Source organism: Zootoca vivipara, chromosome W, assembly GCF_963506605.1.
Source record: "Zootoca vivipara chromosome W, rZooViv1.1, whole genome shotgun sequence".
NCBI classification, from domain to species: Eukaryota; Metazoa; Chordata; class Lepidosauria; order Squamata; family Lacertidae; genus Zootoca; species Zootoca vivipara.
In genome coordinates, this window is record NC_083293.1 from 1,603,354 (window position 1) to 1,627,652 (window position 24,299).

Genomic DNA, 24,299 nt, shown 5'->3' on the forward strand with positions numbered 1-24,299 from the left:
GTTCTCCTCCATCATGGCAGCCACCAGAGGCATGGCTAGGCCTTTTGGGGAGGACATGGTCAGCTCCTGTCTCCAATATGCTTCACACAGCGGGAGGTCGTTGGTGTCACACAGACTGTAGCTTTCCCCGAATGAGATGCCCGTTAAGGAGAAAGGACAGTGAAAAGCCATAAGGGGGAAAGAGAGAGAGGAGAGAGAGAGAGAAAAGGAAAAAAGCAAGACAGAGGCAACAGTGTTAAGAAAATAGCAAAAAAAGGGAAAAAAAGAAGCAACAACTAAGGTTAAGAACATAAGAGCCCTCTAAAATCAGGCCAAAGGCTCATTTAGTCCAGCATCCAGTTCTCACAGTGGCCAACCAGATGCTAGTTATGGGAAGCTCAAAAGCAGGAAGAGAGTGCAACAGCACTCTCCTTACTGGTAACAACAGCTAGTACAGGGGTTCCCAACAAAATTTTCTCCAGGACCCCTCATCGAGCCGCTATTGTGACAAGGACCCCCATTAATTCCTAATCCTAAAATTAAAAAGTGAGAGCCAAATTAAGAGTCTTTTTATATTTTATATTTATACGTTTTTTACAGTTACAACAGAGTACTCCATCAGTATACAGTTTTAATTTTCAGTTCTTAATGAGATGAGTTAAATCTGTCCTTTGAGTCCATTATTTCTGAAATATTAGGTTTGTTTACAAACACTACTGTTTTGCAAAGAGGCAGCGTGCGCCAGGGAGGAGGGAGGGGAATGGAGAAGACAGGGTACCTGCGCAGTAGCGCACAAATGAAGCCGATGCGCACAAAGCATCTTGGGGAGGTGAGCATTAGTAGAATGCGCACGCTGCCTCTTTGCAAAACAGTAGTGTTTGTAAAGCGCCACCTAACGGCATACAGCAGAACTACTGCCTCTATCTAATTCTAGTTTTGCGCTAGACTCTGCTCATACAGGAAGCGGCCAAAACAAAAAATCTGTTATCATACAAAATATATTTAATATATTTTTTTATTCTAATAGCATCTTGCGGACCCCTCTGGCATAGCTCGCGGACCCCTGGGGGTCCGCGGACCACCTGTTGGGAACCACTGAGCTAGTATTCAGGTTATACCGCATCCCCTCCAAGGTTTTGGAAAGGGAGTCTTTCCCAGCCCTGACTGGAATACCAGGGATTGAACCCAGAACCATCCTCATACAAAGGATGTGCTCTGCCACTGAGCTATTGTTCTTCACCTAAAAATAAAGCAACACTTCAGTCCTCATGATACTGAATGGCAACATAGGAAGCTACCTCATCCTGGAGTCACAACCCTGGTTCATTGATCCCAGTATTGTGTACTCTTACTTCCAGCATTTTAGACAGGGAGTCTCTGATAGCCCTGCCTAGAGATGTCGGGGACTGAACCTGGCGCCTTCTGCATGCAAAGAAGATACTCTGCCACTGAGCCATATTCCCACCCCACCCCCTTTAAAAAAAAAGATGCTGCAAGTGTGTAACCATTTATCTTGGCCCTTCTTGCTTGTGGAAATCCTGCTCTGAAGCAAACAAGAGGTGCAAAAGAAAATAAAGCAGTGGAAGAGTTTTGGAAGGAGAGGAACAAGCTTTGCATAGGACAAGCAGGGGAGTGAGGTTTTCAAAATCAAGCTGTGGGTTCGCTTAAAATCATGTAGATATCAGCTGAAATGACAATTATATTTCCGCCCACACACTGCTGTTTTATTTTCAATAAAGATTGCAGCAAATATTTTTAATGGGATATATGTGTGTGTATAATATAATATAATAATTAATATAATATAATATAATGGCATAACAAAAGAATCCTTAAAATATTGCTTTGTTTTGAATGCATCTTAACATTCCGAAACTGGAAACTCATGGTCCAGTCTCACAGACAGAAGAAAAAACTGTTTATTATGTCCAATCCTATGCATCTTTACTCAGAAGCAAGCCCCATTCTATTCAATTGTGGTCCCTTTCAGCTAAGGGTGCGTATGATTGAATCCTAAACCTCAAAGTTCCGTATCTTCTCGACTGCAGCCCTTCAGATGTTGTTGTTTGACTACCGCATGCTCGTACCATGCATCCAATACCACTTTAAACAATCATGGCTTCTCCTGAAGAATTCTGGGAGCTGTAGTTAAGGGTGCTAAGTACTATTTGGAGGCCCTTGTTCCCTTCACAGACTTACAATTCCCAGAGTGTCTTAACAATCAATCCCTCTTCACAGGGAACACTGGGAATTAATTGTAACCCTGTAATCTCTGCACCATTCGAAAACTACAGCTCCCCTAATTATTTGGCAGAAATAATAATAATAATAATAATAATAATAATATATTTATACCCTGCCCATCTGGCTGGGGTTTCCCCAGGCACTCTGTTTAGCATAGCTGTTTAGCATGGCATCATAGTGCTTTAAATGTATTGTATGAATGGGGCCTTAGCTGCCATCTTCATTTATTATTTATTTCATAAAATTTATACACCACTTGATTGTAAAAAAAGCTTCAAAGCAGTTTAATCCAACTTAGGTAGGAACAAACCCCATTTAATTCTGAGTTAGACATGGTTAGGATTGCAGTTTACACTGACTAGTGATTAGGGTACCCTGGGCAGTTCAAGATCCAATAGCTGTTCCTGTTTGCAAGTCATTTAAGTGACAAGATCACAATGCCGATGAGGGGGCAGGAGAGAAGCTCACCTCCACATCTCTGTGGAGAAAGTCCTAGTTACATGGTGTGCTTGCCCTCCAAAATGGCCACATCTCACGTCAAACATGAAGTACTCAATAAAACGACTTTGGGGCCTGGATTCTTTGGGTGCTAGGAATTTAGGGATGCTTTTTAAAACAAGGACAGTTGTTATTTTCACACACACACCGCACCCCACCCCCATGTCAGAAACAGGAAATTGTTGTGGTTACTACAGGGGAACCGTCCATGGCTTCATTTGTACCTGGAAGAGTAATATTCTTCCTCCAGCTCATAGAGGTTTATTGAGATCTCATCACGCAGGGCAATAAGCTTCTTATCACATTCCTCCTGAAGGCTGCGCAACTGCTGGTTCCGCTGGTTGATGGCTTCGTTGACGGAAGGGAAGACATTGAGGATCAGGAACTGTTTTAGGTCAGAGACAAGCTTCATAAGAGACTCACCAGCCCGAACCTAGCAGAGACATCCGTATTCAAATTATTTATTTTATACTATTTATACACCTCTAGATCATAAAAAGAAAAAGTGTCAAAGCGGTTTACAAAAAGAATAAAACAATGAAATCATAAGTAAAAAGAAAAATACCACACTACTATTTAAAACATTCAATGAATAATTAAAGTCAATGACAAGCTGAAAACCAAATTAACATGTGTCTGACTTCTACATGCCTGGATAGGCTTACCTAAACAAAAATATTTTTGGCAGATACCTTGGAGTACAGTGAGGGCACCTGCCTGATTTCAACGGACAGGGAGTTCCAAAGCATCAGTGCTGCCACCCTAAAATATTAATTTCTTACAAGTGCAGAACAAGTATCACGGGGCATTTGTGACAGTGCCTGTTCGACAGATCAAAACAGTCCACTGGGCATATATTTGGTAAGTCTATCTTGCAGGTAAACTGGTTTCAAACTGTTAAAGGCTATATATACTAATAATAACACCATGAACATGGCCCAGTAGCAAATGAGCAACCCTTGCAGGTCTCTTAGCTTGGGTGTTATATGCCGACAAGGTCTTGCAATCATGCTGCAGCATTCTGCACTAACTGCAGCTTCTGGAATGAGCACAAGGGAAGCCCATATACAGCACATTTCAGTAATCCAATCTTGACATACAGCCCCAATTTACCCTGAATGTATAACAACAACAATTTATTGCCCACCCTTCACCAGCAGGTCCCAGGTCATATTAAAACTTTTTTTTATATACTGAACAGTTAAAACAAATCACATTCAAATGAATTGGGTAGATCCTAAAACACACACATCTCTTTTTTTTTTTTTTAAATATTTTTATTAATTTTCCAATTAAAACCAATTATATCACATTCAATATTTCAAATTATACACATATATATATCAATCAAACCGAATGTTATGCCAAATCATCTAAATAATTTATTTTTGGGTTCCCATGCTTCAAGAAATTGGGAATTCCTCGCAACTGTCCACTGCCGTCTTATTTCTAAAGTTCAAATCGTCCTCCAAGCTCATAATATTCCAAATCTTCCCCTTACAGTCACATAGGTGTTTTCCACTTTCATCCGATTGTTCCAGCTGCTGAGATAAATATCAAACGAAGTTTCACAGATGTTCTTTCTCCTGTGTGAGTTAATCAGTCCAGCCTCCCCATAAATCTTCTTAGTGGAGCTCCCTGTTGCGACGAAGTAGCAGCGCCATCTTGAAAGGCTCAAATCACTTTCATTTTCTCTCATAGCCATGAAGATTTACGATTTATTTATCTTTATAGAATTTACAGCTTTTTCAGGCAGGAGACCCAAACATCCAACCATGAACTCTTGGTAAATTAATGGATCTCCTTGCCCTATAGCTGAACTTAGCTTCAGGTCGCTGCTCCAATTTAAAGTGCGTCACAGCTCATAAATCCTCCGAACGCGTCCAGAGCTCCTTCCGTCTGACTAGGGGGGGGCTTTTCTCATCGGCAACTTCACATCTTTAAGAAATATGCTCAGTAACAACAGCTATAGAGTTCAACTCACACAGTCTTTTGCTTCTCTTTCACTCCAAACAAGCCAGGACATCGCGTCCGGGAAGGTACGAGGCAACAATATGAAGAAAAAATAAAAACTTGCTTCCCTTATCGCTCCGTCCCCATCAATCCTTCTTCCAGATGCCGTACATTCTTTGACTCCTCTCACTCAGCAGCTTAAAATTCTCAGCAGTAAACAGCGCTTCTTCCCCTCCTTCTGAAGTATGTCCATAGATTTAACACACACACATCTCTTTAACACACACACATCTCAACAAAAATGAGAAGACACACTTCTGTGAGGAGGGAATTCCACAATTGAAGAGCTGGCCCAGGGAATAAGTTGTCCTAAGGTACCAGCACCCAGAACTTCTGAGGGTGGCAGAACAACCAAAAAAGCCCCTCTGCTGATTTCAACACCTGAGAGGGTCTGTAGGGGAGAAGGCAGCCTCTCAGGTATCTGAACGCCCCCTAGAACCCATCCAAGATATGCTCCCTAGAATCATAGAGTTGGAAGAGACCACAAGGGCCATCCAGTCCAACCCCCTGCCAAGCATCCCTATTGGATGTTTTTTACTCACAATATTTGCAGCTCTGACTTGCATCTCGTAGTTGTCCTGCTCGCCTTGGGTTGCCCGAGAAACTTGGGTTTCTTCCTCAATCTAAAGCAAATGTTAGAAACAAAGCTTTTACATTGGGTTCAACATATTTCTTCCACTGTTCTGCAGAGAAAAACAGCCCTCTCACTATCCTCCATGAGATTTTATTGCATTCCCTCTGCCAGAGGTTCTGAACACTTCAGGCCAAAGCAGGCATGGGGAACATGTGACCCTTTAGATGCTGCTGGACTACAAGTCCCATCATCCCTGACTGCTGATCATTCCGGCTGGGGCTGATGGGAGATGGAGTCCAAAATCATCAGGAGGAGCCACTGGTTCCCCAACTCCGCCATAGAAGAAGGAATAGAACACCCCCAACTACGTAGTAAAATGGAGGCTTCTCGTTCAATCCTTGTTATAGGAACATCGATTCATTTCGGCCTCCCTTCTATTCTATAAATTTGAAACAGTATTGTACCACTTTACACGGTCATGGCTTCCCGCAAAGGCTTTTGGGAACTGTAGTTTCTTAAGGGCACTGACAGCTTTTAGGAGACCCCCTATTCACCTCACAGAGCAACAATTCTCAGAGTGGTCCAACAATCAACCCCTCTTTACAGGGAGCTCTGGGAACTGTAGCTCTGGGAGGGGACTAAAGATAGCCCAACAACTTTTGACACCCTTAACAAACTACAGCTCCCAGAATTCTTTGGGGAAAGTTATGACTGTTTAAAGTCATATCATGGATGTGAGGGACAGAAGCTACAGGCAGGTCCCTCCCATCTTAAGTACCAGTTCGTCTCCCAGCGCTAGTGCTAGTGGGGAGGGAGATATCTCCAGCGGAGACTCAGGAAGTGGTGACCGAGGCTCAGGCCCATGCCCAGTGTGGGAAGGGAAGTGGGAGGCAAGGGAAGAAGGCCGATCCCGCCGACCCCGGAATTGCGCAGGAAACGACGGGGGTGGAGATTCAGTATTCCTAGACTACTTTGCTGGAAGAAAACGCGCGAACCTCCATTCGGAGGTTCTGACCCCTAACTGACAACATGTACATAGCACTGTTCTGCACTGTAAATAATCAGCACTAAATAAAAGCATGAAAAGACAACGCTCTGAGGAGTCGTTACTCTAGAGTAGCCGCTACCGCGTCTGTGACAGCACAACCTCCGAATCTTTCTGGCTACTTTGGAGTTGCAGCGATGAGCGCGCAAGAGACGGAACGATGGCGGCAGGAGGCTGAAAAGCGCAGCAGGAGTTGGAGAACCTGGCAGCGCAAGCCCAACACCAGTTAAATGCCGTCAAAGAGGAATCGCGCAGAACGCAGGAGGAGCTACAGAAACTAGTGGAGCAGGTGAGAGCGAAAGACGAAACCGAGAGGCAGCTGAGGGTCATGGTGGCAGATCTGCAAACCAAATTGGATGCGGAGAAGGCAGCGAGAGGTGGGGGGATGCCCCAGCCACAGATGCTACCAGTTAGGAGGGGGCAAGCCCTAGTGACAAAGTTTAATGGAGACCCCAAAGAGTACTTAGGATTTGAGACTGAGATTAATTATGCGCTGGAACTGCATGACGCGGAATTTCCGGATGATGCGCACAGTCTCTTATATCGTGGAACATTTGACGGGAGGCGCAAGAGAATGGGTCAGGCCGTTAATCGCGTCAAAAAATCCATGCATGAAGAATGTAAAACAATTCTTAGAAGCATTAAAAGTCATGTATGCTAGCGACAGTGAGATGGAGGCTACTACCGTGTTTCTCATATTTTAAGACGTCCCTATAAAATAAGCCATGGCACGATTTTCATGCTTTGAAAAAATATAAGACATACCCCGAAAATAAGCCGTAGTGCTACCGTAAGTGCAGTTCTGGAGGGCCTCGCCAAAATACCCAGCAGCGTGTGCCGTGTGGAGCCCCGAGCCAGCGGGACCCAGCTGAAGCGCCGACAAAGCCTCAATCATCCTGTGCTGGGAAACGTTATGGCTGTGGGGTGGTGGAGGTTACTCTGGCTACCCGGCGCTGCTCCTTTCACCCTCCGCTGTTTGTGGCGTGCAGCCGCAGCAAACTGAAAGGGCCAAGCAGCGCCTCGTGGTCTGCAGAAACGCTCACACAGTGCAGGATTGTTTTCCCATTATCTCGGGACAGTCGCTCCACCTGGAGCCATAACTTGCCTTTCTCTTTCGCCGTGTAGCGCCAGCGATTATTCCCCTCCTCCCTTTCTGCCCGCTCTCTCTCCCCTCCTCCCTTCCTTTCCCCTTGGCACGGGACCCGCTGAAGCGCTGACAAAGCTCCCGGCAGCGCTGCGCAGAGCGCCCCGAGCCGCAGCAGGAGTGGGTGAGGGTAACGGAAGTCAGAAGTGGTGTGTCTGCCGCGCGCCTTTCCTCTATGGTCTCTACGGGTGCCGCGGAGGAACCTCCTGGTGGAATTGCGCTCGCCCCTGGCTTTGCATGGAGCACTGCCGAGCGGGCGAAGCCTGGGACGCCCCAGGAGGTAGCAGGAGGCGGCGGCGCCTGCGGCGGAAACAGGAACAGGACGGCGGAGAGGCCGAGAGCCACGGTGCTCCTCCTGTGGCTCAGGGCACTCTGCGCAGCGCTGCCGGGAGCTTTGTCGGCGCTTCAGCGGATCCCGCTGGCTCGGGGCTCCATGCGGCGCACGCTGCTGGGCGCTTTGTCGGTGCTTGAGCAGCAGCAGCAACTTACCGGTTAGTAAAAGAAATAAAATAAGACACCCCCCCCCGAAAATAAGCCATAGGCTTATTTTCTTGAATAAAAATAAATATAAGACATGTCTTAAAATGTGAGAAACACGGTAAGGAGGAGCTTCACAATTTGACGCAGGGGAAAATGACGGTCCGAGAATACTGGGCGAAGTTCACCATGCTGGTTCACAAACTGGGGTGGGATCTGCAGAGTGACCCAGTGAAGTCTGCGTTCTACCTGGGGTTGCATGCGGACGTGAAGGATGAACTCTTGAGGGGGGCAAAGCCACGGAACATGGATGAATTGAGTAAAGCAGCATTAGCGGTGGGGGTAAGACAAGAGTCCAGGTGGAACGATAAACAGGCGACGCGTGCAGCTCAATCTTGGTTCCCACGCTCGCAGGAGAGACAGCATCATCAGCCCCCACCCCAGGCCCCACCCCAAGCCCCGCCCAGGGCCGTCCCAGATCCGGAACCCATGCAAATTGATGGAGCGCGCGCGCGCGGGCTTTTCAAACCCCAGCGGCGCCAAAACGCAAGGAGGGAAGGGGCGGGAACTGCTTCCTCTGCAACTCCCCTAGCCACCTCGTCAGAAGCTGCCCCCACCGCAGGGAATGGCAAGGGAGGGCGGGAACGGTTGTCCCCTCCCCAACTGAGTCCGCGCAGATGCAGGGAAACGAGACAGCCTGGCTGCAGGAGACAAGGGGCAGCAGCCAGCCGCAATCAACGAACGACAGCCCCAACCCACCCACCCGTGCACAACGGAGCAACGCCAGCCCACCCACCCCCAGAGCAGGGGTGGTTCTAGAAGTGACTCTGACACTTCCAAATGGGTACCCCCTGACAGTTTTAGGTCTAATTGACAGCGGAGCGTCTGCCAACTTTTTTCCGAGGGAATTTGCAGAAGCACACCAGATCCAACTTCTGCAGCTGGACTTTCCCCTGCACGTCTCCACCATTGACGGCAGGGAGTTGCTGGGAGGGGCAATCACCCACCGCCACGACCCGTCCATCAGTTGGCACCAGAGATGCCTCACGTTTGGGTCTGACTTTTGCCTGGAACACTGCATGCAGCGCCAACAAGGGGAGGGGCCACCGATAGCCACGGTGGCCACCATGCACGTCAAGGGGGGGGGAGGCAATCCCCAAACCGTATTGGGACCTGCAGGAGGTCTTTAGCGAAGCGGAGTCCGACCACCTGCCCCTGCACAGGTCGTTTGACTGTCAGATCAACCTGGTGCCAGGGGCCACGCTATCCCCAGCGAAGCTGTACTCCATGTCGGATCAGGAACTGGAGGATCTGCGTGCGTTCATCGACAAGAACCTCAAGATGGGGTTCATACGAGAAAGCAAGGCAGCAGGGGGGAGCCCAGTCTTTTGGGTGGACAAAAAGGACACGTCACAGCGCCGCCTGGTGGTGGACTTCAGAAGGCTGAACAGCATGACTGAACCGGTGGCCTTCCCAATGCCCAGAGTGGACGATCTGCTGACAGCGGCACGCAGGGGCAAGATCTTCACCAAGCTCGACCTGCGGGGGGCGTACAACTTGATCAGGATCCGGGAAGGCGATGAGTGGAAAACCACGATGTTCACGCCGCTCGGTTCTTTTGAATATTTGGTGATGCCCTTTGGATTGCAAGGGGGCTCAGCTTGCTTCCAGGCCTTCATGCACCACGTCCTGGGGTCCCTCCTCTTCAAGAACTGCTTGGTCTTTTTAGATGACATCCTTATTTATTCCAATGACCCCGTGCAGCATGTGAAAGACGTCCGAGAGGTCCTGCAGCGCCTGAAGGAGCACCACCTATATGTGAAGCTGGAGAAGTGCAGGTTTCACACCAAGGAGGTAGACTTCCTGGGCTACAAGCTGTCAGACAAGGGGCTAGCGATGGACAAGGACAAGGTGCAGGCCATCCTGGACTGGCACAGCCCCAGGACTCGCAAGGATGCCCAACGCCTACTGGGCTTTGCCAACTTCTACAGGAAGTTCATCAAAAACTTCTCCCGCGTCACGGATCCCATCACGGACTGCTTGAGAGGCAAGCAGAAGTTCAGGTGGACACAGGAGGCGCAAGCAGCGTTCGAGGGCCTCAAGAGAGTGTTCGCCTCAGACCAGAACTTGTTCCACGTGGTGCAGGATGCACCCCTGCGCGTCGAGATGGACGCGTCTGACAGAGCTGTGGGCGCGATCCTACTGCAACTGGATGCCAACAGAGAATGGAGACCCTGTGCCTTTTTCTCCAGGAAGCTGAGCCAGCCCGAGCGCAACTACACGGTCTTCGACAAAGAACTTTTGGCAATACACGCTGCGTTTAAACACTGGCGCCACTTCCTGGTGGGAGCCAAGCACCCCATCCAGGTATGCACGGACCATAAGAACCTGGAGTTCTGGAGGACAGCCAGGGTGCTCAACCAGCGGCAGATAAGGTGGGCGGAGTTCTTCTCCCACTTCAACTTCTCCATACACTACATACCGGGGGAGCAGAATGTCAGGGCGGATGCCCTCTCCCGCAAGCCAGAGTACATGGAGGAGGAGTTACCACCAGTACCCCGGCACATTTTTCCCCCATCGGCATGGACATGTGGGGCAGCAGTAGTGAGTGAGGCAGAACTCACAGCCCTGACAGCAGGGGATGAGTTTGCCACACGCATCTTCCGAGAACTGCAAGGGGGGAGGGGGCAAGCGAAGGACTTTGAGGAACGTAGAGGGTTACTCTTTTATAAGGGAGCCCTGTACCTGCCCACCACCCAGCTCAGAGGTAAGGTCCTCAAGCAGATGCATGACAACCCGACAGCCGGCCACTTTGGTAGGGACAAAACCACGCACTTAGTCATGAGACACTTTTGGTGGCCGGGGGTGAGGGAGGACATTCAGGACTATGTGAGAGGCTGTGATACCTGCCAGAGGGCCAAGGTGGTCAGAGCAGCGCCGGGAGGGTTACTGGAACCCCTGCCCACCCCCCACAAGCTGTGGGAGGTCCTCTCCATGGACTTCATCACCGACCTGCCTTCCTCCAGGGGCAAGACGGCAGTGTTGGTGGTGGTGGACCTCTTCACCAAGATGTGCCACTTCATACCTTGTGCGAGGGCTGTCTCGGCGGAAGAGACAGCCAAACTGTTCGTAGACCACGTTTTTCGGTTGCACGGATTACCCTTGAGGGTTATATCAGATAGGGGGCGCCAATTTGTTTCCAGGTTCTGGCGCAGACTCATGAACCTCCTACAGGTGGAGGTCAGCCTTTCCACGGCAAGACACCCGCAGACCAACGGACAGGCGGAGCGGGCCAACGCTATTCTTCAGAAGTACCTGAGGTGTTATGTCAGCCAGCGACAAACAGACTGGGTGGATCGCCTGCCACTGGCGGAGTTCGCCTACAACAATGCAGTGCACGTCTCCACAGGGGTGTCGCCCTTCAAGGCCAATTACGGGCGGGACCTCAGGTCGTTCCCGGGGAGGGAATGGGAGGAGGAGGAGGAGGGTCCCGCAGCAGAGGATTGGGCGGAAGAACTGGAGACGGTGCATCAGCAACTCAGAGAACACTTGGAAAGGGCCAAGGCGGCGTACAAGGAGGGGGCGGATCGCCATCGGAGACCAGGGGAGGTCATCAGGGTGGGCGACAGGGTGTGGCTGTCCTCAGGGGCTTCCAACCAAGGGGAGGTGCAAGAAGTTAGCACCCAGACGTCTGGGACCCTTTAAGGTCACGCAGCAGGTCAATCCGGTAGCTTTCAGGCTGGAGTTACCGGAATCCATGAGGGTACACCCAGTGTTCCATAGGTCGTTGCTGTCGCCCTATAAGGAAAGCACCAGGTTCACAGACAGCAACCAGACCACAGAGGGTGGGGAGGAACGGGGAGGCACGCAGCAACTCAATGAGGCCACGGAAATTCTGGATTCCAGGTGGGGGGAGAGAGGGCTGGAGTATCTCCTGGCATGGGAAGACACAATGCCGTCCCAAAATGAGTGGGTGCCGGCCACGGAGATACAAGAGGAATTCTTAGTGGAAGAGTTCCACGCTCTCTTCCCTCACAAGCCCAAGCCCCGGCACAGGGACAGGGAAGGGGAGGGGGAGGGACCCTCAGGAGGGGACTCCGAGAGCAGCTCCCCATGGAGATGGGAAGCGGGTTTTGAGGAACCAGAAGAGGAGGTATGGTTTTACCAGGAGGCTGGAACGTCGGAGTCAGTAGAGGACTGGGGACAGATTTTCACCCCCACCAGCTCTGACGCCACGGACTTTTTGGGCTTTCCGTCCTCCCAGGGAGAAGGGGGGCATTCCCAGGATTGGGGGGAAATTTTCACCCCCACCAGCTCAGATGCCACGGACTTTATTGGTTTCTAGTTGTCCCCGGCTCTCTCTGAGCCCTCAGGAAGGGGGGGAGGGGAGCCGGGAGGGGGGTGGATGTGAGGGACAGAAGCTACAGGCAGGTCCCTCCCATCTTAAGTACCAGTTCGTCTCCCAGCGCTAGTGCTAGTGGGGAGGGAGATATCTCCAGCGGAGACTCAGGAAGTGGTGACCGAGGCTCAGGCCCATGCCCAGTGTGGGAAGGGAAGTGGGAGGCAAGGGAAGAAGGCCGATCCCGCCGACCCCGGAATTGCGCAGGAAACGACGGGGGCGGAGATTCAGTATTCCTAGACTACATTCGGAGGTTCTGACCCCTAACTGACAACATGTACATAGCACTGTTCCGCACTGTAAATAATCAGCACTAAATAAAAGGATGAAAAGACAACGCTCTGAGGAGTCTTTACTCTAGAGTAGCCGCTACCGCGTCTGTGACAATGTGTAAAATTTTTCAGACACTGTTGATGGAATCTTTCGAGGAGTTGGAGATGGCGTTTATAAGTGGTCCATGTTTCACAAGCATATAGTAAGGTTGGTAGTACAATAGGTGGTAATGGATTGCTTTGAAGTCACTTCAGCACTGGGTGGGGAGGGGGAATTATCCCCCAAACACCCCACCCCGCCCTGCCAAACGTGTCATGGGCTTTGAAGAAACTAGACCTCAGGACGCAAGGGAGAAACGTGCTGGAAACCAATGTCCCACTGTGGAAGGACATGTGGATCCAGAATTGGCCTGCACAGTCACTTATGGACCCTTGTTAAAATCGTGTTTATGGAAGACAATCTTACTCGGCTACGAGTGATCGCCAAAGAAGAGAAGCAGGACAGGATGGCCCCACTGGAATTTGTGTCACACACAAACACACACAAATTTGTAAATCTATCTGTGCTTTAGGGACGTGGGTGGCGCTGTGGGTTAAACCACAGAGCCTAGGACTTGCCAATCAGAAGGTCAGTGTTTCGAATCCCCGCAATGGGGTGAGCTCCTGTTGCTCGGTCCCAGCTTCTGCCAACCTAGCAGTTTGAAAGCACGTAAGAGTGCAAGTAGATAAATAGGTACCGCTACAGCAGGAAGGTAAACGGCGTTTCCGTGTGCTGCTCTGGTTCGCCAGAAGCGGCTTTGTCATGCTGGCCCCATGACCTGGAAGCTGTATGCTGGCTCCCTCGGCCAATAATGCGAGATGAGCGCCGCAACCCCAGAGTCGGTCACGACTGGACCTAATGGTCAGGGGTCCCTTAACCTTTATCTGTGCTTTGCTACCCAGAGCTTAATTACCTTTCACACACCCTTTTAGACACATGCATTTGGAGAGGATCCCTAGCTTGGCAGAGAGGGGGCGGGACGGACCTGAAATACAGGACGAAACTGTTTCAATATAGGACGTTGCATTTTACATTCAAATATGGGACAATCCTCAGGGAAGTGCCTCAGGGAATTTTGGTCGTGGGCAGCCAAACAGCTTAGGAGGGAAGCTGTGCCATGTGTCATTGGATACTTTGCTTCTTTGTTGGGGGGGGGTAGGGCTGCATTTTAACTGATTTTAGAAACTTATGGGAACACACACTACATGCTTAGGAGCTGTTGTACATCACTGCATAAATATCTGTCTTAAGTACAGGGACAATAAGTGAGGAAATGACGTTGGGTAGACATGGTTAGTTGGGGAAAGAAGGATGTTGCGGAACTATTTATTATTAATTAAACATATAGCCCGGCCGTTTCACAACATAAAGTAATCGGCATGGCGTACGCTAACTCTCCCGTGAACCCAAGCTACGCTGACTGGGGCTGGCTGTCCACGCGTTCCTCATGCCTGTTTTCGTGCGCAGGCGTGGTTTGCAGCAATAAACCGATTACGCTCTAGGCACGGACCAGGATTCTCTATGGATGAGGAGCGGCCTCCTGTAGCTTTGCATCTCTACGGTGGAAAGCCACAACGACCATAGACGTATAAATATAGAGTCTACTTCCGCCCCGCGGATTTCTAAAACCCGCCCAGCTGCTTCCTTCCCTTTCTTTTTCGTAGCTGAAGCCAAGATGGTGAGTTGTCCTCAATCGGTCCTCTAAACGGGCTAATGGTTGGGCTTCTTCTGGCAGGGGAGGCACGAGACACCTTGGCGAATCCTTGGCACCTTGTATTGGGGAGAGCGGATGAAATGGGGAACCGGTTTGGGGGCCTGGACCTGGTGCAGACCTGGGACTCCGATGTGTGTGCGGCTCGCCCGCTTTTGGTAGGGAATTCACCGAATCGTTCTTTCAACTTACGCAGCCCAAGGGGAAGAAGGCCAAGGGGAAGAAGGTGGCTCCGGCCCCTGCTGTGGTCAAGAAACAGGAGGCCAAGAAGGTTGTAAATCCTCTCTTTGAGAAAAGGCCCAAGAACTTCGGCATCGGTGAGTTGGAAAAAGGATTCATTTCAGTAGCACCTTAAGGTAAAGGAAACCCTGACCATTCGGTCCAGTCGTGACCGACTCGGGGGCCTAAACAGAATAGGAAGGAGTAAAGTTGCTTTCACGGGAAGCCTGTCTATTTATAACAAGTATTTATATGCTGCTGTATCCTAGAAATATATTACTGGGGTTTTGCAACATTATAAAACCATACAGTAAAATCATTTTTGGGAAAAAATCAAAAGCAAGTTAAAAGGAAAATAATTTAAAGCAAGCATCAGTTAATCATCGAGGAGGGATCTACTCTTAAATGCCTTCATAGGCCTTAGGCCAGGCATCCCCAAACTTCGGCCCTCCAGATGTTTTGGACTACAATTCCCATCATCCCTGACCACTGGTCCTCTTAGCTAGGGATCATGGGAGTTGTAGGCCAAAACATCTGGAGGGCCGCAGTTTGGGAATGCCTGCCTTAGGCAGTAGCAATTTTAAAATTGATATTTAATTGGAAGAATTTCATTTTTTTAAAAAAAGTGATTACAAAAGGAAAACATGAATGAGAATGAAAAGAAAAGAAAAATTCTCAATTAGGTTTCCATACATATTAAGACTAATGTATAGCCTTAATATTCTGTTACAAATATGTTTATCAGTAACCTAATATTTTTTGTATAAACTTGTTCCAAATATATTTATCCAAAGAAAGTGCATCTATAAGTGGTTGTTCATATGTTGCCACCATTTGGGCATGCTGTCCCATTGTCACTTTCTATATAACAGGTATATCGTTCAAAAGAATATGCTCATCTGAAAATCTTAAATTCCTCAGTACAGTAACATAATCCAACACAAAACTTAAAGAGTGAGACATTGTAAAAGTATGTGTATCAAAAAAGAATTACTGTACTATCCATATTACAACTGTAGCAAAAGGCTGTCTTATACAAGCGCTATCTAAAAAGTAATCAGCAGGAAGGTAAACGGCGTTTCCGTGTGCTGCTCTGGTTCGCCAGAAGCGGCTTTGTCATGCTGGCCCCATGACCTGGAAGCTGTATGCTGGCTCCCTCGGCCAATAATGCGAGATGAGCGCCGCAACCCCAGAGTCGGTCACGACTGGACCTAATGGGCAGGGGTCCCTTTACCTTTACACAGAAGTAGCTTTAACTAAATTTAATAGTGCTTTAAATTGAATGTGAGAATGTGGCTGCAGATTTCCCCCAGCTTTGACTTAAAGCAACAATGAGGAAATATTTTTATGTTCCAATTAGGTGAGCAAAAACTTGGAGTATGGATAGAAGAAAGAAATAAACTACGGTTGACATAATAATAATTATATATCTTTTATTTGGATGCTGCATGTCTGACTGGATTGCCGCAGCTACTCTAGGAGCCTCCCAGCAGAATAGTAAAATGATAAAGCATCAAATAGTAAAAACGTCCCTAAACAGGACTGCCATTAGATGTCTTCTAAAAGTCAGATAGTTGTTTATTTCCTTGATATCTGACGGGAGGACATTCCACAAGGTGGGCACCACCATCGAGAAGGCTCTCTGCCTGGTTTCCTGTAACTTCACTTCTCAAGGTGAAGGAACCACCAAAAGGCCCTGAGTGCTTGATCTCTGGGCTGAAAGATGATAGTGCAGACACTAAAGGTAAGGGGACCACTGACCAGTGCAGACACTAAAGGTTAAGGGACCCCTGACCATTAGGTCCAGTCGTGACCGACTCTGGGGTTGCGCGCTCATCTCGCATTATTGGCCGAGGGAGCCGGCGTATAGCTTCCGGGTCATGTGGCCAGCATGACAAAGCCGCTTCTGGCAAACCAGAGCAGCACACGGAAACGCCGTTTACCTTCCCGCTGTAGCAGTTCCTATTTATCTACTTGCATTTTGATGTGCTTTCGAACTGCTAGGTTGGCAGGAGCTGGGACCAAGCAACGGGAGCTCACCCCGTTGCGGGGCTTCGAACTGCCAACCTTCTGATCAGCAAGCCCTAGGCTCAGTGGTTTAACCACAGCGCCACCTGGGTCCCACAAGTGCAGACACTATACAGGGCCAAAGCTGTTTAGGGCTTTAAAGGTCAGCATCAATACTTTAAAATGTGCTTTGAAATTTAAAAGGTAAAGGTAAAGGGACCCCTGACCATTAGGTCCAGTCGCGGACGACTCTGGGGTTGCGGTGCTCATCTCGCTTTATTGGCCAAGGGAGCTTCCAGGTCATGACGGGAGGATATCTGACGGGAGGACATGACTAAGCCGCTTCTGGCGAACCAGAGCAGCGCACGGAAACGCCGTTTACCTTCCCACCGGAGCGGTACCTATTTATCTACTTGCACTTTGACGTGCTTTTGAACTGCTAGGTTGGCAGGAGCTGGGACTGAGCAACAGGAGCTCACCTGTCCGCTGACCTTCTGATCAGCAAGCCCTAGGCTCTATGGTTTAACCCACAGCGCCACCCGAGTCCCCTCTTTGAAATGTACTTTGAAATGTACTGGGAGCCAATGTAGATCCTTTAAGACTGGTGTTATATGGTCCCGGCAGCTGCTCCCAGTCAAACTGTCCAGCAACAAGATTCTGGATTACGGTAGTTATAGTTTCCGAGTCATCTTCAATGGTAGTCCCACGTAGAGCGCATTGCAGTAGTCCAAGCGGGAGATAACCAGAGCATGCACCACTCTAGTGAGTGTACACAGAATTGACTTGTGCCTCCACAGGCAGCTGTGAGTCCAAAATGACTCCCAGGCTGTGCACCTGGTCCTTCAGAGGCAGTTACCCCATTCAAGGGGGTCCCCTACACCACCCATCCCGTCCCCCCAAGAATAGTACTTCTGTCTTGTCGGGATTCAACCACAATCCATTAACCACCATCCACCCTCCAACCACCTCCGGACACTCACACAGGACCCTCACTGCCTTCACTGGTTCCGATTTAAAAGAGAGGTAGAGGTGGGTACCTCTTTAATCTCCTACCTTCGGGCAGGGGATACAGTAGTCAGCTGCACCAGCAGGTTAAAGAACAGTTTTTATCTGTGGGTTGTTGGGCTGCAGAAAGGGAGGGGAAAGTAGTGCAATTGACTTCCGACAAGCACACAGACTGTGAACAAGACTGAGTGTATGTTGGGGGGTGGGTGGGGCTCGTTTAATTTCACTGCACACACGTGATGTAGTGACAATAAAGGTTTATTTTTAAAAATCTGCATACTGGTGAACACCCAGCCAAAACCTCCTGATGATAGATGTAGAAAAGCATGGGGGAAGAGGATAGAGCCCTGAGGTACACCACAAGTGAGAGCCCAGGGTCTGAACATTCATCCCAGAACACCATTTTCTGGAGCACAGCCCAGGAGGAAGGAGCGGGACCACTATATAACAGAGCCCCCTGCTCTAGATGGCCCAGAAGGATGTCATTGCTTGGGGGAGGGGGAGACTCAATTTGCAACAGATCCCAACAGTTTCTCCATCAACTGCACATCTCCATGACCCACCTCAAAATTCATGCATTACAAAACACATACCCACTGGTCACATTCCAGCCTATTTTGATTAATTAGCCTTAACCAACTTGGTGCCCTCCAGAAGTTTAGGTCTACAACTCAGATCATTCCCAACTCTGTGACTTCCTCAGCATAAGGCAGCTAGCTGCCTATTTATTTAGAGCCACAAAGACTGGACTGCTACATTATTTTTTAGAGGAAAGGACTATAGCTCACACAACCTGGAAGAGCTGTTGTTAGTCAGCGCAGATAATAGTGCGCTAGATGGAGTAATGGTCCGACTCAGTACATGACAGCATCTTACTCAAACCATCCCTTTTAGACCTGGAACCTTATTTCTGAAGTAGGTCTTCATCGTTTCGTGGAGAGCTGAATCCCTGGAGAGCCACTGCCATTCTGCGGGTCACACACTAAGCTAGATGGATCAATGGACCAGCTTTCTGACTTGCTATGATGGGAATCATAAACCCAAAACCTTAGAAGCCAACAAGATTGAGAAAGGCTGATCTGAACTCGCCCAGCGCTCAACAAACAGGATTCTCCCGCCGGGGTAGTAAAAAACACGAGTCACTGAAAGCACAAGCATGCATTTGAAAAGTGAGAGAAGCCAGGTGCATCGCCCTCACAAAAGAAGTCCAAATAAATAGATCGATTATCTAACAAATAAATGTTTTATCTCAGTACGGTACCTTACTCAATACATGTAATCCTCTTGCAGGCAGGCGGCCATTTTTCCTTTTTCTCTTGCGAAGGGTTCCTCCAACCCATGGGGCGGGTTTCCTCCTCCTCCTTCCGAAGCTCCTCCAACATCCCATAATCCTTCGCCTCCTCCTCCCAGGGTCTACCAATAGAGCGCCGAGCGGGTCACAAAGGGCCGTGGGCTAGTTCCGCCTTCCTCTCCAGCCCAGGTAAGTGGCCAGCTCACGGCACAAGAGAGCCACTTGTAGTGCGCTTTTTGCGATTCCTGCAAGAGAAGCGCACGCGGTGAAGTGAACCACGCGGGTTGCAGCGCCGCCTTTGCACGCCCTGCGATCCCGGTTTAGGGGCACGCGTGCCAACCCCTAAAAGCCTTAAGGGGGTGGATCTCCGCCAACTGCCCACTGGCCAGCCCTACCCAGGATGGGAGATCTCGAATGGAGTCGTTTGCCTTGCGCCTACACATGAGATGATCTCTCCTTCCCGTGAGTGGCCAGCATGTGTTGGTTCGCACGTGGCGTTCGACGAGCGTACAACCTCTGTACATAAGTTGTTCAGCTGCACGCTCCTACAGCTATTCATATTTTCAGTTTGTGAAACTGTGTACATGTACACAGTAGTTGATCAGTACACTCTTTCACGCAAACGCTTGTGCGTGCGTAGAAGCAGCTCTCTTTAATGCGTAAGCCTGCACACGTGTTTGCTGGAAAGTAAAATTTAGCTGGCTGATGTGACACGTGGGGGCTGTTCACCTGTTCTGTTAAACTTATGTACAATTTGGGGTACCATGTGTGCAAATTAGTTAGGTATGCTCTTGTACAACTATTCACATGTTGTACAAGTGTGTACAATCTGTACCTGTGTACACAATAGCTTTACAAGCCAACAGATGTCCACTTTCCCCCTCAAATGCCTGTACATGTGTTGAGATGGCTTTCTGTGGATTTTTGTTTTCTTGACTAGTCAATATCAAGCCATGAGTCTCCTTCAGTTTACCCATGTCATTGAATATTTTCTCTCTCTCGTTAAGCAGGATGAAAAGCGAGTATGCAAACGTGGCCCCATGAGTTTTGTCCACGTTGGGTCGACTTAGCAGAAGCAGCCTCACACAGCATTCTGGGTAGAAGTTTCGAAGGGAGGATGATCGGAATGAACAAGACATCTTTGACTTAGAAGCAACATTCCCCCTGCGAGACCATCCTACGATTTTATTTAAATTTTTGGTTTATTTACTTTTATCTTTTACCTTCACAAGACATTGATCCCACAATGGCCAGTTTAGTCAACAAAGACTCTTACCTGCAGAAATTGGCCAAGAAAATTTGCACCCAGGAAGCCCCCAAGCTACGAAAAAGGAAATTTGGTACAATTATCTGATGCTGTCATTTACTTCTTTAGATCAGGGTTTTTTGTCGTAGTGCAGCCTCCTTAGTTATTGTAATTGTTTTCATTTCTTTATTTCACAAGATTTATATACTGCTTGTGATGAAACCTCAAAGTGGTGGTACTTAATGTTTTCCCTTATTTTAACCACATCTCATTTTAGATTATAATCTGCTCAGGAAAGGATCCTGATGCCACAATGGAATGACAGTAGTGTGTTTTGAAAATGCAACTTGGAAAAATTCAGTTGTCTTGGTGCTTCCTGCAGACCTCCAGAAGTTGCTGGGCTACAACTCCCATCGTTCCTGATCAGCCATACCGGCTAAGGTTGATGGGAGTTGGAGTCCAGCAACATCTGGAGGGCCTTCTAACATGTATGTTCTTAGGCATTTATTCCTTGCAGAAATGTTTGCACAGCATGTTGTCAACCAGATTGCAAAATATTTTCCTCTCTTCATTTAATGAAGTCTTGTGTCTCTGCCTTCAAACATTCCCAGGAACTGGACTGGGAGACGATAGCACCCAGCCGAAGAAGAAGAGGAAGAAGAAACAGAAGAAGCTGAAGATGCAAGGCAAAATAGTGGGCACCCCTCTGGACAAGCAGGCAGCACCTGGGGGCAGCCAAGCATCACCAGCCAAGCCAACAAATCCCAGTGCTAAGAAATCTGGCCCAGTTATCAAAGCTGCACCCAGTTCCAGTGGATCTCAGACTACTGGGGAGAAAGGGGGCAGAAGCCAAAACGATAATGCAGGTGAGGGTGTTTCTACAGCCAGTCAGTTAAGCTACTGGGCTGGGTTCTCACATAACACTAAGCAATGGTTTAGTAACCCATATTTTAGCTTTATGTGTGAACCAGGCCACTGAGTTTAGCAGCAATTTGGGTTGGGACACAGGTCACATGCTTTCTCCTGTTTTCCCTTACAGGTGGTGACAGGAGCACAGCCGGCTCATTTTCAGCCATGAATCTCTTGCGGCAGAGACTGCACGAGAAGATCCAAGAAATCTCTGGCCAGGTAAAACCAGCACTCTCCTTTAAAAAACAGTTGTCAAGATGTGGAGAAAGCCTGGAGAATCCAAAGCCAATTTTAGGCTGTAGGCATTTGCCAGCTTAATTTGGGAGCAAGCCTTGTTTAGTGCAGTGGAACTTGCTCCTGATTAGACACCCACAGAATTGCAGTTAGATGTGTGGTGGAAATATTCCTATGCCTCTAGTATTCTGGTTCCAGTTGATATCATGCTGGCTTCTGCTCTACCTTGATTTGAACTAAAACAGTTCACCCATCTTTGGAGGCCAGATTTTGGAGGATGTGATGTGGGGTGGTTGATGTATAATAGGGGTGGGGAACCCATGGCCCTCCAGATGTTGAACAGCCAGCTCCCATCAGCCCCAGCCAGCGTTGCCAGTGGTCAGGGATGGTTAGAAACATCTGAAGGGCTACAGGTTCCCCATCCTGAGTGTATAAATATAACACATTCTTCAGTCAGGCCTGTTTGTACTTTGTGATTCTGTTCAAACATAACATGGGTGAGAAATATTTGGGTGAAAAAAACCAGCTTTTTAATAATCTTAGCTTTACTGTTTTCACTCTAAAAAAGCAAGTTTCTAGATCACGTAGCTGAAAATAAAAGCTTATAGTACCTACATAAGCAATGCATTCTAAACTTCCAGTGTCCTATGCACGTTACCCCTCCCCATGAGAAAGATAGGCAGTGATCCTAAGGATAAGCATAAACCTAAGTATGCAAATGAAGAACGTTTCTGTTGGTTCAAGGAGAGAGAGAAAAAGGTATATAAAAATGAGAATTCCTGAATACCATGATCCTCTAAGAGATGTGACAGATACAAATTACCCCTTTAAAAATTACTATTATTATTAGCTACATAGAAATTAGCAGAGCAGTTTTATAATGCTGTCTTCAGAGTATGTCCCACTGAGTTCAATGGGGCCTACTCTCGGGTAAGTAGGTTCAGAATTGCAGCCTAAGTTTGTTTTTCAGATTAACTCCACAGGGTATCAGGGTCTTGTCTGTACATCCTCCTGCTATTAAGATGGATTGTATGGTTGTTCTGTAGGAATAAGTTGGGACAGGTTCAAGCAGTTTCCATTTGGGGGGTCAGTAGTGATTTCTAAATCATGCATACAAGTCTTTTGTTTCCCCCCTAATATTCTGATTATGGTATCCAGTAATGTATAATTACATTGTTAGTCTTCCAGATGAAATTCTTTTGAAGGAAATAATCCTTGCCGGCTTTCCTGCTTTTAAATGTAACGGTAAAGATAATACAGTGACCAGATTTACAATGATATATGTTAGTGCTCTATTCTAGGCACTGTCTTTTTAGCTTAAAAAGTTCACTTTGCTCTTTTGAACGATACCTCTTTCTTTTCAACTTGCTGTTTCTTAACAGGGAAACAGCAAAGAGTTGTCCCCAGCAGTGTTGGAGAAGAGGCAACGAAGGAAATACGAAAAAGAGAGAAAGAAACGCCGGAGAAAAGAGTTGAGGATGAAAGAGAAAATGGAGAAGGAGGAGGCAGAGGAGGCTTCAGCAGCCATTTCAGAACCCCAGGCCCCAAAGAATGACACCAAGGCCGAGATCGTCTTCAATAAGGTCGAAGTCATGAGGAAGGGCTTAGCAAAGCGGAAAAGAGGAAGGCTCTGAAAGGCAACATTACTCCACTGACAGGGAAGAATTACAAGCAACTCCTGAGCAGATTGGAATCTCGGAAGAGTAAGCTGGAAGATCTGAAGGACAAGGATGAGGGGAAAGCCAAGGAGCTGGAGGTGAAGATGAAGTGGACAAATGTCCTGTACAAGGCAGAAGGGGTCAAAATCCGCGATGACGAGGACCGGCTGAAGGCGGCCCTGAAGCGGAAGGAGAAGCGCAAGGCCCAGCGCCAGAGGCAGTGGGAGAAGCGGACTGAAAACATAGTGAACAAAATGCAGCAGCGGCAAGACAAGCGCCAGAAGAACCTCCAGAAGAAAAAGATGGCCAAGGTGGAGAAGAAGAAAGCCAAGGCTCGCAAAAAGGGTCGCATCCTGCCTGAGGACCTGAACAAAGCCAAATTTAAATGAATTGGGCTAGTGGACCATTGGAACCCACTCCAGAGCAGGTGCTCACAGGGCTCATTAATAAAAACTATTTTGAAGTTGAACCTCTAATTTTTTTATATCTAAATCTCCTTGGTTGTGAGATGACTTGGGGTCATCAGGCTGTGCAACTATACTAATAAGAGGGAGCTCCTACGCATGAGATGCAAAAGAGATATATTTCCACAAGACTGTTTCTGTGGTCATACAACCCTTAGCTATGCCAGTTGATCAAGTGGATCTTTTCATCCCTCTCCCTGAGTCAGGATAAGGGAACCCTCAGTCTGGGTGCTAAATGTGGCCTTCAAAATCTTTCAGGCCATCTGGCACAGCTTAACACCCTCCTTAAATTTTTTATACCTTTAACTGTGCTATAATGTCTTTTTTTTTCCTGGGTAAAATGTGTATTCATTGCTGCCCTCCATTTTTACTTTTGCCCTGCCCATCAACTGGCATGCTGGCCCTAGAAAATTTCCCAGAATGGAACACTAAGGCTGACAAATGTATTTTTTGTGAAGAAATTTCATAAAATCTCATCAACAGGAGCTCAGGAAGGAAGCAAATGAATTTAATATCTTAACAAAAATGGAATAAAGTAAAAGAAAAGATGGGATTATTTTTAATTACTTTATATTAGCACAACATAAAAATACTGTGTATTAGTTTAGGTAAAGGTAAAGGGGCCCCTGACCATCAGGTCCAGTCGTGTCCGACTCTGGGGTTGCGGCGCTCATCTCGCTCTATAGGCCGAGGGAGCCGGCGTTTGTCCGCAGACAGCTTCCAGGTCATGTGGCCAGCATGACAAAGCTGCTTCTGGCGAACCAGAGCAGCGCACAGAAACGCCGTTTACCTTCCCGACGGAGCGGTCCCTATTTATCTACTTGCACTTTGATGTGGTTTCGAACTGCTAGGTGGGCAGGAGCTGGGACT

The 24,299-nt window shown here is 48.2% G+C and overlaps 2 protein-coding genes and 1 long non-coding RNA gene across 4 annotated transcripts in view; 2 read left to right on the plus strand and 1 right to left on the minus strand.

The window, feature by feature from the left end:
* Positions 1 to 2,445: 2,445 nt before the first annotated feature.
* LOC132591142 (mediator of RNA polymerase II transcription subunit 22-like) overlaps positions 2,446 to 24,299 on the minus strand; it is a 66,643-nt gene continuing 44,789 nt past the window's right edge. The window contains exons 2-4 of one of the 2 annotated variants that reach the window (XM_060270045.1): positions 18,889 to 19,163; positions 5,277 to 5,357; positions 2,446 to 3,154 (exon numbers count right to left, since the gene is read on the minus strand). In XM_060270045.1, coding sequence (XP_060126028.1) covers positions 2,936 to 3,154; positions 5,277 to 5,357; positions 18,889 to 19,014 — 426 coding nt within the window. In that variant the 5' untranslated portion in view covers positions 19,015 to 19,163 and the 3' untranslated portion in view covers positions 2,446 to 2,935. The remainder of the gene's footprint in view (positions 3,155 to 5,276; positions 5,358 to 18,888; positions 19,164 to 24,299) is intronic. The other variant, XM_060270044.1, reaches the window with a different exon arrangement.
* On the plus strand, positions 14,089 to 14,708 carry LOC132591446 (uncharacterized). Its single transcript, XR_009556974.1, has 2 exons — positions 14,089 to 14,363; positions 14,593 to 14,708. It is a non-coding gene; the product is annotated as an uncharacterized LOC132591446 (long non-coding RNA).
* On the plus strand, positions 19,534 to 23,434 carry LOC132591442 (surfeit locus protein 6-like). The gene is given in 5 exon segments (XM_060270042.1): positions 19,534 to 20,258; positions 20,776 to 21,030; positions 21,204 to 21,292; positions 22,690 to 22,897; positions 22,900 to 23,434. Coding segments are annotated over 5 exon segments (1,101 nt in total). The 5' UTR covers positions 19,534 to 20,164; the 3' UTR covers positions 23,355 to 23,434.